Here is a 17,098-nt window from a genome sequence, read left to right on the forward strand (position 1 = left end):
ATCCTTACCTAAATCGACTGTTTCATTAAGAGTTGTACAGTGACAAGTTTCTAGTTCTTTCATTAATTCCACATTTGTTTAGAATTCCCTTCAACAACTAAGGCTAGTAGGTTTAGTTTCTTAGTAACTTTCACATACACAAGAAGTATACGAAACTTTCAAATATATAGTTAACACTATTGTTAACTGATTAATCATACAATACAGAACATCTTATAACTGGATGTTTTTCTTTCACCTCTACCCATTTGCCCATCCCAACATCTACCTCTGGTACCACCTATCCTCTGTATCGATTCAGTTTTTTGTGTTTTTTTAAAGATTCCACATTTAAATGAGCTCACAAAGCATTTATGATTCTCTGTCTGACTTAATTCACTTAGCATAATGCCCTCAAGATCCATTCATACTGCTGCAAGTGACATGATTTCCTTCTGTTTTATGGCTGAATAATATTCCATTACATGCATGTCTATAGAGTCACACACCCCAAAACAATTCAGTCAACAACACTCTTTTATTCTGGCTGCCATCACGCCATCCAGACTGAGGAAGATCTGGAAACTTTGGGGTCACTTCAGGACCACATGAGCCACAGCCATGGCCTCATTGGCAAACACCAGAAGCACCCAGGAAGCCGATAATGCTGGTGGCATGCATCACCACAGGATCAACTTTGACAAATATCACCCAAGTTACTTGGGGAAAGTTGGTGTGAAGTATTATCACTTAAAGAAGAATCTGCCCACTGTCAATCTTGATAAACTGTGGACTGTGGAGAGTGAACAGACTCAGGTAAATGCTGCCAAAAAAAAAAAGACTGGAGCTGCTGTATCATTAATGTGGTGTGACTGGGCTACTACAAAGTTCTGGGGAAAGGAAAGCTCCATGCCCAGAAGACCAAACTAAGGATTAAGACCACAAAAACAGTCCCTGCAAAAAAACAGATGATTCTATACCTTGTTCCCCTAACACAAGAACATTTTGTAGAATAGAAACATAGTTTATAGAAGCACCCCCTCAAGAAGATAGAAATAAGAAGACATCAAATGGTGGAAATTTTGCCTCTCTTCAATGAAAATTAGACTATAAGGAGGATTAAAATACAGGACACTTCTTGCTTTATTTAAAATGGTGATATAGAACATTAACACAGAAAATTGCCCAAACTTACAACATAATGAATAATTACAAAATAACAACCCATGTAACTCAATACTTATATCAAAAAAATAGAACATATCAGCACTTTGGAAGCTTTACATGCCTCTCCCTGAGACAATGATCTTCCTTTCTCCCACAGGTACCACTTACTTCCTTATCTACCTTCATCTTTCTGCTATAAAAATGGGCATTCCTAAACAATATCATTTATTTCTACATGCTTATGAACTTTAAATAAATGGAATCTCTAAATCTATCATTCAATTCCCTCGATTATGTCAAAAATTCTTTTTTTTTAATTGACATGAAATTCACATGACACAAAATGAAACATCTTACTGTGAAAAACTGTCATCCCTTTATATTACTGACTGACTTTACCATAATTGTTGTTATCTATTCCACTTTAGATAGAACAGTGGAGTCAACATGCACAATGCTGATAACAATATTTTTGTATATGGATCCTATATACATAGGCATAAATTTCGCTCGGGAACACACCTGGGAATGGGATCACCTATCTTCTGCTTGCCTAATAGCAAACTGTTTTTGCAAAGTGGTTCTATCAAAGTGTATGACAGTTCCAATTGTTCTTCATCTGCATTAACAATGGATGCTATCAGATTTCTTAATTGAGGGGTTTATATTAAAATAATTTGCACTTCTCTGATGAGAAAGGTATCTTTCATAGGTTTATTGGCCATTTAAATATCCTTTTGGTTGAAGGGCTAAATCAAATCTTTGCCAGTTTTCTTTTTTTTAACTGAATAGACTTATTTTTCCTGAGATGTATAGACAGTAACTTTTTTACTGTCTTCTGCCTCAGTCTTTACTTTTACTTAGGGCTAGACTGACATATAGAACAAAGCTATTAATGAAAGATAATGTAATCAAGAACCTTAGGTGCTTTCACTAATTAAATGTTATTATCTCTGCTTGCTTTTATGCAGGAAGGCCAAAGTGCCTAGACATTATTTTTAGGAGTATTAGGCAATATGTAAATAAAACAAATTTAAAATGCTACTTAAATGTTATTTTTTTTTTAATTCAAATCTACTGTTATCCCCTTATGTTCAAACAAAAGTATTTGGTATATACAATTCAGATTCACATACACTAAGGTCAGAATGTGTTTCTGAAAGCTTCTTATTCTGAAAAATAAAAATTCAAAGTCATGATTTCATTAAAAATTATTATGCCAAAAATGCCTAATAGCAATGAATAAAATGAACAGTAGGAAACACGAGTGTTGAAATATGAACAGCTGAAATTTCAAATCAGGTTTTACATTTGAAAAAAATAAGCTGCTCCTGCAATCAGTTACTTTTCTTTCCTAACAAGAGTACAATTATGCTTAACAATAGTGAAATGCTTTAATTACTCACTTAATAAATGCTGGTGGCATATCTCTCTTCAAGATCTGATCCTCAGTGGTTTGAACAGTCTCTTTACCAACCTATGGGGAGGGGAAAAAGTCACAATTCAAATACAGACTCTCAGACTATTAGAAAGTATTCTTAAGCATATTTGAAACATATACTTTCCAAAATATAAATTTCAGAGTAATTAAACATAAGGAATCAAACTTCTATTCATGACTGAGAATATATGTATATGCGTTTTTAAGTAACAAACTACTATGTATCCAAAAGAGTCCAAGAACTGAATCAAATTAGGTAGGATAAAATGTGTAAATGAAAAAAAAAATAGATTTTATTGGATCTGGGTAAAATGTATTTGAAACAATTATGACTCAGAAACTAGAAGTCAAACATAAATACAACTACACTAGTAAGTAATCAAATAGATTCACATTAAAACATGATTTCCCCCCCTAATTATGAAGCAACCTAAAAAGAAATAATACATAATTCTGAACACTACAACAGAATAATTTTATTCCATTCTGGTGTCAGTGTAAACTGGTATACTCTTTGAAAATCATTTGCTGGTGTGTGCTCAAAAATATATCTAGGAATTTCACGTATGAAAATATACCAATAAGCAATAATACCAAATGCGGTAATAACAAGATTCACAAAAATACGCTGCATCGTGAGCATTTATAAAAGCAGAAAAAATTTAAAATAACATGCAGCAATGAGGAACAATTTAATAAATTAAGAGATACCTTTAGATTGAGTACTATGGTGCTGTTAAAACAACAGTTATAGAAATTCAGAACTATGGAGAAATGTATCACAGCACATTTTATTTGATGGAGGAATAAAATAATAATAAACACACTATTCTATGATTACAACAAACAAAAAAATTTATGTGTATAAGACAAAACTGAAAGACAAAATGTTAACAGCTGTTATATTAATGCTTGCAAAATTTGGGGTTTGTATTTTCTGATGTGAGAATATACAATATTTATAATTTTAAAAGCAATATTAAAAAATTACTTTGGGTTATTTAGGTACAATTATTTCCTACCTACAATTTTAGTAACTATTTTTCATTTTATATGTCTTCCAAATAGTAATGGTGAAAAGTTTTAGTCACACTGAAGCATGGTGACATGAGGTAAGTAGCGTGGGGGTCTTGAGCGATCACCTTTTGCTCAGTTCCTGGTATGCAACTTAGTTCCTGTTAGGAATCTTGTCAGATGATAATCATTCAGCACGATGGACCTGGGTGGGGAGGGGGCAACGAGTACTGACCCTTTACTCACTCACTCCTTGGTATGTAACCATACACCTGACTTCTTGGTATGTAGCCACATCATATCTGACCATGTACAGTTGCCAATACAAACCCACCCAGAACCTTGTAGAAACTAAAAGTGTATATAAGCACCTGATTTCCTGCAAATGGGGTTCAGTCTTTGTATGCAAATTTGCTGAGTCAGCACCAGTGCAACAAAACTGCTTCTTGTTAGCCCTGGTGTCCAAGTTTCCTTCCTGCCATATAACAACATTAACCAGCTTGTGTATGTTTTATACCATAAATGATACATATACTCACTTTCTTCAAAACCATCCTTATGAAGAACTTTGATTTCAATTTTTCTTTCATTACATCACATAGTACAGAAACACTATAATATAGGGCCTCCCCTGGTGGCGCAGCGGTTGAGCACAGCCTCTGTGGCACCGCTTCGATCCCCAGCCACCGGCGAGGGTCCCACATGGCGCGACAGACCTCTCCTGCCACGCCTGCTGCTCCCCCTCAGCAGTGTACTTCGGTCCTTCTGCCTGTTCTGCTCCCCACTCTGGCTCTGGTGAATTCTCTCACCCTTCCGGGCTTCTGACTGTACCTAGTGCTTGTATGAATAAATAAATAAATCTTCTAAAAAAATAATTAAAAAAATAAAAAAGTAAAAGAAATACTATAATATAGTGATATATTAAAGTAAGCTTTAATATAAAGTAAGCTTTAATATAGTGATGGTGAAATTCACCTATTTTATTAATATAAAGTTACTATGAATATTAAGTCATATCTCTAAGCCACATTTAGTTCAGAAATGTGTGAAATTTTCAAAACTCAGAGCAGAAAGCATCTCAATCCTGCTGTTTGTTTAACTTTTGATTGAGTTTAAAGAAGAAAAACAAGGCAAAAAAAATCTCTAAATGCACAGTAAACCAGCTTAAAAAAATAATACAATAAACTATTTGCAGGAAAGACAAGTTATGCATAAATTATGAATACAAGTCTTTTCTCTCAAGTTAATAGTGCAGAAAAAAAGCAACACACATACACGACTGTATAATGGCCAGAGCTTTTTAGACAATAGACTGTCTGTATCATAATAAAAGGCTTTCAAATCAGCAGCTGGTTCCCTAGAGTTTCTCAGATCAAAACATGACAGAATATTTCCAGATGTATTGTTCACTCTATTTTCCAACTAAAATCAACCATTCAAAAAGTTGTGGGCCACGATTTCATGAAGATGAATTTCAGCAACAAAGTCACTAATTCATACTAAGTACGAAGGGCCTAGAAGGACAGTCACATTTAGACAAATGGAGATTCCTAATAGACATATATGGGAAGAGAGAGCAAAGAGAGGGAAAATACTTCAGCTATTTGGTATAACTGAACATTTATTCAGTACAATAACATGCACCAGGCACTGTTTTAGGTCCTGGGATAGAGCAGGGGGAAAAAAAATAAGTTTCCTTCTGTCCTGGAGCTTATATTCTAGTAGGAGTACAGAGTACACAAGTAACTAAATGAACAAGGTCACTCCATATAATGATAAAAGTGATGAAATAAAGAGTAATAATAAGAGGAAGCAGAAGAAGCTTACTTATAGAAACAGACAAACAAGACCTCTGAGGACATCACACTGGAATCAAGGGTAAGAAGGACCATTCATGTAAAGCTGAATGATTCAGGAGAAGCAAGTAAGATGCTCTAAGGAAAGCGTGGGTATATTCAAGGAAACTTGAGAAGGTCAGAGTGGCTGGAGCTCAGTGAAGGGGGTAAGGTGTGGTGATGTGGTTGGGATGAAGTTGTAAGGGCAAGAACACAAAGCATCTTTTTGGTCAGTTTAGGATATTTGATATCTTTTCTAGGTATAATGGGAAGAAGAAGAGATAAACAATATAATGATATGAATAGATCATCTTTTTCAAAAGTTCACTTTGTCTGCTACATGGAAAAGTGTTTGCAGGGGGCAAGAGGAAGCAGGGTGATTAGTTAGGAGGTTTCTGCAGTATTCCAGGGAAAGATGGCAATAACTTAAAACAAGATATAGGAGTGGAAATGGAGAGTTAGTTCTTTTCGAAGAACTACCAGGACTTATTGTTGGATTGTGTAGGGCGGGAGATGGGTAGTAAACTGAAGCAAAGAAAAATGCAAATAAAAAATGACTTCTATATCAATTAAGTGAAATGTCTTCAAAGACCTCAATGCTGATATATGGCAACGATCTACCATCAGAAAATAAAATAATCAAGAATACACCAAGCAAAACCATTAAAGCAGTTTTGCAAATAGCAAACATTCTAACTGCAGTACAGGTAATTACTAAAAAATTATTTTTATTTAATTACTTTATGTCTCTTTTGTAAGGTAGGGAAAAGAGAAATAGTCTCTCTTTCTCTCTCTTTCTCTCTTTCTCTCTCTCTCTCTCTCTCTCTCTCTCTCTCTCTCTCTCTCTCTCTCTCTCACTACTTACTCAAAGGCTATTTTAAAGTATTTAAGTGATAGGCACTAAGTCTGATTTCATTATTCTAAGTTGCATTCATGCTTGCAATGATAGTATTCACAATTACTCAGATCTTCAATACATTCAGCCTAGAATCAGGTATAATGAAATGGTCCTGTTTTTAAGGCACGATACAAACATTATATAGAATGAATGCCATTTTTACTTGAGGAACTGACTTTTGACAATGTTTTCCAATAGACTATTATGTAATGAAAATAATCTATTTATATTCTATGTAATCTTTGCTTCCCAGTACTACAGCCATTAGCCCACGTGGTTATTAAGTACTTGAAACAAGGCTAATACAACTTCAGATTTGAATGATTACTTTTATTTGATTTAAATTTTTTATTAAGACAATTTTAGAACAGTTTTAAATTCATAGCAAAATTGAGGGGCAGACAGATTTCCCATAACTTTCTGCCCCACCCCCACATACTACAGCCTCCCTCATTATAAACATCCCCCACCAGAATGGTACATTTGTTACAAATGATAAACCTACAAGAGCACACCATTATCTTCCAAAGTCTATATAGTTTATATTACTATTCATTCTTGTTGTTTCACAATCTATGTGTTTGGACAAATATATAATGACATATATCCATCATTATAGTATCATACAGAGTAAAAGGCGAAAGATATATGGGATCTGAAGAGAAACCAGAGTATAATATAGTATCATACAAAGGACTGCCCTAAAAATACTGTGCTCGTCTATTCATCTCTACTCACCTGTTCATCCCACCCCACCCCCCAAGCCCCTGGCAGCCACCTATTTTTTTCTTGGATTCATAGTTTTACCTTTCCCAGAATGTCATATAGTTGGATTCAAATAGTATCTAGCCTTTTCAGATTGGTTTCCTGCAATTAATTTTAATTTAAATTGCTACATGTGGCTAGTGGCTACCATATTGGACAGGTCAGGTCTATGGGACTTTAATTGTCTCCTAAAACTGTCCTTCCTGCCTTCAGACTTTTCTAGTCTCAATCACTATTCTTATAACTGTTAGATCAATCTTCATTATTTGTCTTTACTATGTGATCTCTTCACAGCAGAAGGAACCTGGGACCTGGAGAAACAAAAGTTGCCAAGCAGAGAGAAAGAAGAATCACACAGTCCAAGTCAAAAGGGCTCAGGTTCCAAATGTTTTAGCACATGGTTAACCAGGCTGGTATGGCTTCAGCAAAGGAATCAAGTAAGGTTAGAAAATAAAGCTCAAGTCAGCCTGGGAAGGGCACTGATTGCCAAGTGAAGGCATAGAGGATTATGTAACCTAATCTGCCTGTTTATTCAAAGGTTGTTATTCTCTTTTCTAGGTCTTTCTAATTCAGGATTCTATCACTTAAGTATCTAGTCAAGAATGTACAAAGAGGCCAGCTTCTAAAGAGATACAGGACTAGAAAGGCATCTCCTATTTATGAACAACTGGCAAATCCTATCTAGGAGAACCAAAGACAATAGCTTTGTGTTTTTAAGCCCTCAACCAGATGACAGGAAATGGACTTTCCTCTACTTTCCTCCCTCTCCCCACACCATCAAAACAAAGTTTCTATAGCACCCATCTTTTCCAAATAAAATTAGAGCAGAACAATTAAGAAAGGAATTAATTCACAAAATACTCTTTGTTAACTTGTAGGAATCTTTATGGCTTATAGAAAAACTTTCCTTCAAGTCAGTCTTAGTATAGAATGGAAAAGCATGTGATTCCTAATATAGGCTACAAAAGCAGGCAGATGAGTAATAGTCTTAATAAATCTTTTTCAAACCTGTGCAGCACCATACCATCAAAACACACGGCTTACTAAGACTGCTTTTACCATATACATGTTAACAGCTCATGCACATGAACTTGTGACTTGATTTCCAGCTCCAGGTTAGCTAATGAATGGCTATGTAGCTTCAAAATGTCATTTAATTATTAAATATTTCTTCTATCACTATGCAATCCTATTTAAGTGTTTCCTTACTAGTCTCCTGTGGGTTGACAAAACTCATTTTCAGCTAATACAGAAAACTTATCTTTAAATTTATCTTTTCTATCTTAAGATCTCATTTACTACCTCAAATTCTTTTGGGGAACAAGACAAAGAATACAATGATTAATAATTAAAATTTAAAAGCTCTCATTTCCTGTATATTTAGCTACATGTTTTATGATTATGAGGTTCAACTAAAGTAGATATCTAATTTTTTCATCTTAAAATAAATTATATGCCTTTCTAAAAAAACTACACGGATGTTAAAGGGTTTAACAAATGCAGAGGAAGGAATGACAAATAAGTTTAAGCAATAGTCTAGATTCTGAGAAGTTTTTACACATTAGCATTTAAAAAAACTCAAAGTACTCATTAAAGGTTCACACACAGGTTCTTAGAAACTGTGATGTTAAGTGAAAAGACATACTAAAAATCAATTTTATCATAAACTAGTTGATGTAAACAAGCGTTAAGCTCCTATAAGCATGTTTCTGGTGACAAAAATATCAAAAAAACTTCTAAATAAAGACCCAAAACACCTCTAATAGTAAATATTCACCTGCGTTCATTCATTCATTTTCTAGCCCATTTAGTCCAGTTCAGGATCTCAAATGGCCAGAAATGATGCCCTTCCTTCATAGGGTGCACTCACACACAACCACACTCACTCAGATCGGGACAATTTAGACAGGCCAATGAACCCAATCAACACATCATTTGGATGTGAGAAGAAACCAAGAGTAACCAGGAAAAAAATCCATGCAGAATGGGAAGAATGGCAAAATCTACACAGACAGTCGTCCTAACCAGGAATCAATTTTCTCATTAAAGTTATAACAAAATGCCATTGAGCAAAATGATGTTATTGCTGTAATCTAATTTTATAGTAAATATATTTTATTGCTTCCAAACCATTCCAATTCTGAAATTCTGATTTGTTGGTTATATTCACTACTAAAATTATTTATTTATTTTCTGCTTCAGAGAATTGTCTCTAGTTCTCTAACTCCAATTCCCATTTAATTCAATAAACAGGAAGTGCCAACTATGTGTCCGCTAGGTGGTGAGAAGAGAGTAAGGAAGAAAGCATCCTTAGCCATATAAACAGAAATAATGGTAGTGAAAGAGTACGAAGCCTGGGGGCCTGTTTAAGGGGCTTGGCAGAAAGCCCAGTTTCTTTTGAACAGCTTTTACTTTGTTCAGTAGTTAATTTAAATATCTTCTGTGCAATATGTGACTTAAGTTCAAAATTCTGTGTGAGGGGTCTTTTGTCTTCTGCTGTTGTTATTATTACTCCTTTTATCACAATCTACTTGATTTGGTTCAGTAATGTAGAGGCATTTGGTTTCTTTCCAGCAAATAAAAGGGCTTGGCTGATACAAGTCACTACCTAGACTAAAAAATATGTTAATATAGATGTCTCCCTTAGCTAATCTCAGAATAAGAAAACAAAAAGACAAAAGACAATGAGGATTTGTGTTACTGATTTGCACACTGCAAATGGTCACTATAGAGCATTATATTTAAAAGGTGGTAGAGAGGTGGTAATCAACAAAAATTGTTAATGTATTTAAGATACAGATGATGAAAATATAAGTTTAATTTACAGTTAAGATTATGGTGGGTGGGCTTCCCTGGTAGTGCAGGAGTTAAAGTCTCAGCATTATCAAGCTATTGCCAGCCAGTGTATGAGTTTGACCCCTGGCCAGGGAGCTAACCCACATGGCACAGCAGACCTCTCCTGTCTTACCCACTGCTCCACTCAGCAGTGTATTTCAGTAAATCCCCCTGTTCTGGTCCCCACTCCATCTCTGGTAAATCCTCTTACCCGCCACACCTCTGGCCTGCACGCAAGTTCTTATATGAATAAATAAATAAAAATAGATCTTTAAAAAAAAAAAAGATTATGGTGGGCCAAGCTACTAATTGATAGTTACAAGGGAATATGTAGCAATTTGCCTTAATTTGGCTCAAATCAATGTTTCTTATGGCATAAGTATTAGGCTGATCAATTCATTATATTGAACAGACATTCTGATAGGTAATTGTGTCCACTACCCAAACTGGGCCATACAAAGATAATGTATAAGATCCACTACCGCAAAATTTTTGACAGTCTTCCTGCACTGTTGATGGCTTTGCTATCTATCCGCCCCCACATTGCTACCTTTTGTATATTCATATCAGAGTCATGTTTAAAAAGCATTATAGGGCCTCCCTGGTTTCGCAAGGGGTTAAACACTACATTATGAAGCAATCCGAAGCCTCTGCAGCACCAGTTCCATCTCCGGCTGGCTAGGGAGCAACCCACATTGCGCAACAGACCTCTCCTGTCTCTCCCGCTGCTCCCCTTAGCAGTGTATTTCAGTCAGTCTGCCTGTTCTGTTCCCCACTCTGTCTCTGGTGAATCCTCTCACCCCCACCCTCAACCCTCACATCTCTGTCCTGTACCCCAGCTCTTGTATGCATAAATAAATAAATCTTTTTAAAAAAATAAAAAGCATTGTATCCTGGAAAACTAGTAGCCTCTAACCAGATTTCTAATTAACTCATTCATTTAATCAAGCATTTACTGATTACTCCCTATGTTGCAGAAACTATGTACAACACTGTGTGTAATAGGGATACAAAAGTAAGTGAGACTCAGGCCTTGTGATTCAAAAACAAGGCAAACATTTAAAGAAATCATTACTAATAATGTTCTAAAAGAGTTACATCCACATCAGCTATGTTAGTGAAGTAGGGGAAGTTTCCCAGAGAAAAAGATAATTCTAGGAAGGGTACCAAGACTTCTCTGGGAGTAATGAGATTCAAAGAAAGGAGAGCTTTCCATTTAGTGGTACAGCATATGTAATAGCAAGGACAGTTGGGGGAATACAGATCAACATGATTGGAATAATAGGTATTAATGAGAGAGACAGGAAGTTGGCGATGCAGAAAGGTGTCACATCATGGAAAGCCTTTTAATACAGTAAATTTAGATTTATTCTCTATGTAATGCAAACTGTTTAACTGTTCTAAGCAAAAGATATCACTAGACTTGCATTTCAACTAGAAAGATTCAGGCACAAATATGAGCCAGAACAAAGAAAACTAGGAAGACAAGTTTATGTGTTAGTTCATTTATCCAGTCAGCAAATATTTATATAACATACCACAAGCCAAGTACTGTGGAAAATGATGGGGAAAAAATGCCCCTGATCTCATGGAGCTTAGAGTCTTACTGAAAGCTAAATTAAAACTGAACTTAAGGGGCAGTTTGGAAGGCTTTGAGGATAGATGTTAGAGATACATCTACATGACACTACACTCGATGCTCAGGGTAAAGGAGGAATCTAGGTAGCTCCTAGGCTTCTGGATCAAGTGACTTGCTAATACAGGTAATATACAGGAAGAAAAACTGGAGGGTATCTAGTTAACATTTATGGGATGTTCATATGGAGACAGGCTGATCTTCAATAAACTGAAAAGATGTTTCCTTAGTTTACTTGTCTGGGCTGAAGAAATTATAGATTAGATTAGAATAGAAAGTAACAAGCAATAAAGTAGTTCTAAAAGTCATAGAAAATGAATGAACTGGAGAACAATGCCACCAATGGATAAATGGCTAAAGGAAGAGCAAGCAGTAAAAAGAACTGAAAAGGAAACGTCTGTAAGGCGGGCAAGGAGGTAAATAGAACTATGTCAGGTAAGGCAAAAGAACAGAGTTTCAAGACAGTGAAAGAACAGTCAGTAGTGTCAACTACCACAGAGGGGTTAATAGTTTCTGGTATATTCATAGTGGTGCAACATCACCACAGTCAGTTTTTAAATATTTTCATCTCCTCAGAAAGAAACCCATTGGCTCTCATCCCCCCTCATTTATTCCCAACTCTTCCCATTCCTATCCAGCTTTAGGCAACATTAATCAACTTTCTGCCTCTATAGATTGGCCTATTTTGGATATCTGCTATAAATGGAATATATATGATCTTGACTATCCTCTTTTAAGCTGTAGCATGCATCAGTACTTCATTGCTTTTTATTGTCAAATAATATTCCAAATAATATTCTAATGTACAGTTTTACCACATTTTATCATACATCAGTTGATGGATATGGTGATTGTTTCCACTTCTCAGTTATTATAAATAATGTAGATTTTTTTTATGGACATATGTTTTCATTTCTCTTGAGTCTGTATCTAAGGGTAGAATTGCTGGATAATATGGTAACTCTGTTTGACCACTTGAGGAAATGGCACACTATTTTCCATGGAGGCTGCACATTTTAACTTTCCCACCAGCAATGTATTAGGGTTCCAATTTCTCCACATTCTTGGCAATACTTGTTACTGTCTTTTTTATAATAGCCACCCTGATGTGTTGTGACAGGAACTTTGTTGCCCCTTTGCGGCTGGAATGCGATGAGGGACACAGCAGTCGTGGAGCAGGTTCGCAAGGCAAGAATTCTGCTACCTGAGCAGCTCTTGTGCCATTTATTGGAAGCAGACAGGCTAGTAAAAGCTGACCATGAGACAATGGTATGAGAAATAAGTCTGGAGGGTGGGATTGGAATGAGGGACAAAGTTTTACGAGGAACAGAGAAGGGGATATCATGATTATGTGTCAAGAGATATTTGCGTCAGCAAAGTATTATCACAGGCAGAGTTATTCCAAGACCACCACGGAGATAGTCATGTAATCAGATCAACAGCAGCCTAGGCATTCCCGGGTCTGCCTTGAGATACAGGCTATACTCCATAGGTAGTCAAGGAATGCTCTGCTGTGATTTGTAGATAGCAAAAAGGTCACAGTTGCCCATGAGTGATGGGTTAGTAGCCAGCTCATAGCCAGCTCATAGGAATCCACACTAGTATACTGGGATCTGGTTGTGGTTTTGATTTGTATATGCCTCATCGCTAATGACGCTGAACATCTTTTTGTTTACTGATCACTTGTATATTTTCTTTGTAGAAATATCTATTCTTATCCCTTACCTATGTTTTAATTATATTATATGTCTTTGGCAAATATTTTCTCCCATTCTGTGCGATGGCTTTTCATTTTCTTGGTGAATTTCTCTGCAACACAAATTTTTAATTTTGATAGTTGAATTTATCTATTTTTCTTTGTTGTTTGCACTTGTACTATATTATCTGACTAGTACTCCTAACTAATGTAATTATTCCTTTTTTATTCCAAGAATTTTTCAGTTTTAGTTTCTACATTTCAGTCCATGATCCATTTAGAGTTAATTTTTTTATATGGTGTCAGGAAAGGGTTATTACTTTGTGTAGATAGGAGAAAATCTAACATATTGATAGACTGAAGGATAAGAATCTAACATATTGATAGACTAACTGATAGGAAGCAACATCTATACCTCTTCAAGGCAGGTATAGATGCTGCAGACCAAGTAGAGAAAGTAATCATTAGCAGGAGGAAGACCACTTCTTCCTCAGAGAGAGAAGGATGGTGGAGTAATAAATGGAGACACAGATACAACTAAACTGTGGGGTCTATAGTTATCATCTTAAGAATTTACAAGTATACTAGTATATTTAAAACCTTCAGTTAGGAAGTCTGTTTTTGTTTAATCCACCATTTTCCAAATTCCTTTGATGAAGAATTTTTTAATTCTTAATATCTATTAACCAATGATGGAATTAGGATTTGTAGAACATACTTTGGGAAATAGTGCTCAAGACTATGAATTGCAAACTGCTGGCCTTTGTGAAGAATTTGGACCATGGTGTTTTTGTTTGGTTCATATATTTGTGTTAAATCAAGACATTTCAGGAGCCTCCCTGGTGGCACAGGGGTTAAAGACAGCGCTATCAAGCTATCGCCAGCCACTGCAGCATGAGTTCCATTCTGGGACAGCCAGGACCTCTTCTGTCTCGCTGGCTACTCCCCTCAGCAGTGTATTTTGGTAGATGTGCCTGTTCTGCTCCCCATTCTCTCCGATGAATCCTCTCACCGTCCCCTTCCGCTGCACCTCTGGCTTATACCCCAGTTCTTGTATGCATAAATACATAAATCTTTAAGAAAAATAAATTAATAAATCAAGACATTTCACAAAGATCCAAATTTCTGATCATCTTATGAAATATTAAAAGATTTGTTTACATTAGATCTGCATTCCAGTAGGAAACAGTTTGCTGAGAACTAAGTGTCCTATATGGAGACTATACTCTCCACATCATTCCTTATAATTTTAACACCCAGGCCTTTTCACTCATTTATGTCACCCCTAGTCCCCGTGGTATTTATCATTCCTACAATAGGAAAATCTCTCATTATGTATAGAGAGTGAAAAGTTTCTAAAGCCACCTTAGAAATTCCTTATCCAACCCCTCTCTAAATATTTTCATTATAGAGGTGCTCTTCTTGTGAGAACTATGAGAAATATTGAGAAGCATTTATGTCAGGAATGACAAAATGGCAGTGTATGGGCCAAGTGTAACCCACAAACCTGTTTTGTTTGGCCTGCTCAGTAATTTTTTCAAATGGGAAATTTCACATCAAAAATAAACACAGATTCCAGATTTTAATGAAAGTCAGAAAGATCTTGTAACACGAGGCCCTCTTTCCATATGGCAAAATAAGCTAAAGACAGGAACAGCTTTCTTCAACCAGGGCATGCACTTTTTTCTTCAGTTTACCACAGTCCCTACCACTCCCCTATGTCCTGTTACAGCTTAATCCACATATTATCTTTTTGGCCCTGCAGGCATCTGAGTTTGTGCCCCTGATTTTACAAAAAAAGGGGGGGGGGGCTCCTTCTTCAGCATAATGCATTAGTCAAGGTTCCTAATATCATGAGTGTCATGTGATATTTTATTTATGTCCCAGCCGTATCATTAATAATGAAAAATCCTACTCTCCCCTACATATATATGACTAAAACACCACATGAAAGGTAGAATTTCAGATTTTTTTTCTTTATTAATCTTTTCCTGTACTTTCCAGATTTAAAAAAATATATTACCTTCATAATGAGAAAAATAGACTGAAATTATAAAAATGTATCAACAATATTCTTGGTCAGTAACAACCTATAAAGTAAAAGGAAACTGCAAGTCCTAAAAGATTCAAATTTTGACCAACTGCCAAAAACTTAATTTAAATGTGCATCTATGAGAACACAACCAAATGGGTTACACAGCATATAAATCATGTAGGTGGCAAGTTTTAATGTCAAGCAAGTTCATTTGATGAATATACTTTCCTCAGAACTAGTGCTAAGCTGCCCTGGCAGCTGCTGTTTATTCTAACCCAACATGAGACTGAGTGTATCAATTAAGGCTAGATAAATGTTAGCAGAGCAGCCTTGCTCACCAGATCAGTATTTGTGAAGATACTATGGGCAAGCTTCCAATGTGCAAATACTTCATTCTCCCCCTGAGCTCGGGATTCTTCTGTAGACATCACACACTTTTACACTTGTGCTCCGGATAGACATCAGTTTAACAATAAAGCAGGTCATCTGCATGGGAACTTCTCCCCACCTCCCACTTTCTCCTCAACTCTCTCAAAATACAAGATAAGCTCCTTCCATTCACTTTATAGAAAGAAAAAGTGAAAAAGAATTTGGCAATCTAAACCAAAGTCTTCACTTTAGGAATGAGGCTCAGAGATTAGTCCTCTTAAAAAATTGCAGACTTGAATTTGCATCCAAGTCATTTGGCTCATTTTCTGTATCTAAAGGGCACTTTCTAATTTGTAAGCAAGACGTTAAATGACAACACTATTTTCTACACTCCAATTCCATTTTTGTTTCAAACATACATAAGTAAATGCTATGTAACATAAAGTTCCCCTAATTCTTACCCTTTAGTTCTGCCTCTAGTGACAGGAAATTAAGAAATTATTATGGGAAAATAAACTAACTGGTTTTCACTTAATCCCCCTTAGTTTTTCCAGTTGGGGGGTGGAAGCAAATACTAAGATACTACTAAACTGGGAACTCAGTATTAGTCTCACTAGTTTTATAATAACTACCACATATTCAAAAATACTGGTGGGAAGGAAAACATTACTGCATGATCTGAATGTAACCTTTAGTAGGTGCTTCAAATAGAGAACAAATTCCTTAGGGGTAGGGTCAACACTGTTTTTCCCTCACAGCCATGACACACAATGACTGCCACATAAGTGCTCAGAAAATAAGTGTCAACTCAAATCAAAAAAGTGATTGAGAAAGACAAAACAGAGTAACATATAATTCTGCCACTTTGATATCTGCACACATATACTCTTCAACCACCTTCTGATTCCTTCTATTCTTGTGCAATTAACTCAGCAAATTTTTGTTCTTTCATTTTCATTCTTTCTTCAATATACCTGTAAATTAATTCACTATGACCTTATTAAGGTGACTAGCAAGTCATTTAAAATATCATGGTCAAAAACATGAAAAAAAAAGTAAGTTAAATGTTGCAAGGGAAATTAAGTTGACTATACCACCTATCCTATCTGTCTCAGCCAATAATAAGGAAATAATATAAGTGGATATATTTTGTACACTATCAAAGTATTCTAATAATGTCTCTGTGCTACAACTGTAGCAATGTAAATAATGTCTCTGTGCTACAAATGTTTAGTTCTGTAAAGTGCCTTAGAGGCTCCCAGCATCTTATTCCTCATTGGCCTCTAACCAAATCTGCTTTTCTCAAAGTACTATCATTCCACAGAATTATAATTGTTTTTCTGCTTTAATAGCTAGAATTGCAGGTGCTTTTTTTAAACTATTTTAGTTATACTGTAGCTTTTGCAGATAAGCCTGAGTATGTAGCCA

At 35.7% G+C, this 17,098-nt stretch overlaps 1 protein-coding gene across 2 annotated transcripts in view; it reads right to left on the reverse strand.

Annotated features, from left to right (window-relative positions):
* VCL (vinculin) overlaps nt 1-17,098 on the reverse strand; it is a 101,782-nt gene that overhangs the window by 57,636 nt on the left and 27,048 nt on the right. For both annotated transcript variants that reach the window (XM_037497039.2, XM_037497040.2), the window contains exon 2: nt 2,553-2,623. In XM_037497039.2, coding sequence (XP_037352936.1) covers nt 2,553-2,623 — 71 coding nt within the window. The remainder of the gene's footprint in view (nt 1-2,552; nt 2,624-17,098) is intronic.

Source organism: Talpa occidentalis, unplaced genomic scaffold (assembly GCF_014898055.3).
Source record: "Talpa occidentalis isolate TD23 unplaced genomic scaffold, MPIMG_talOcc4v2.1 talOcc4.8, whole genome shotgun sequence".
Lineage (NCBI taxonomy): Eukaryota > Metazoa > Chordata > Mammalia > Eulipotyphla > Talpidae > Talpa > Talpa occidentalis.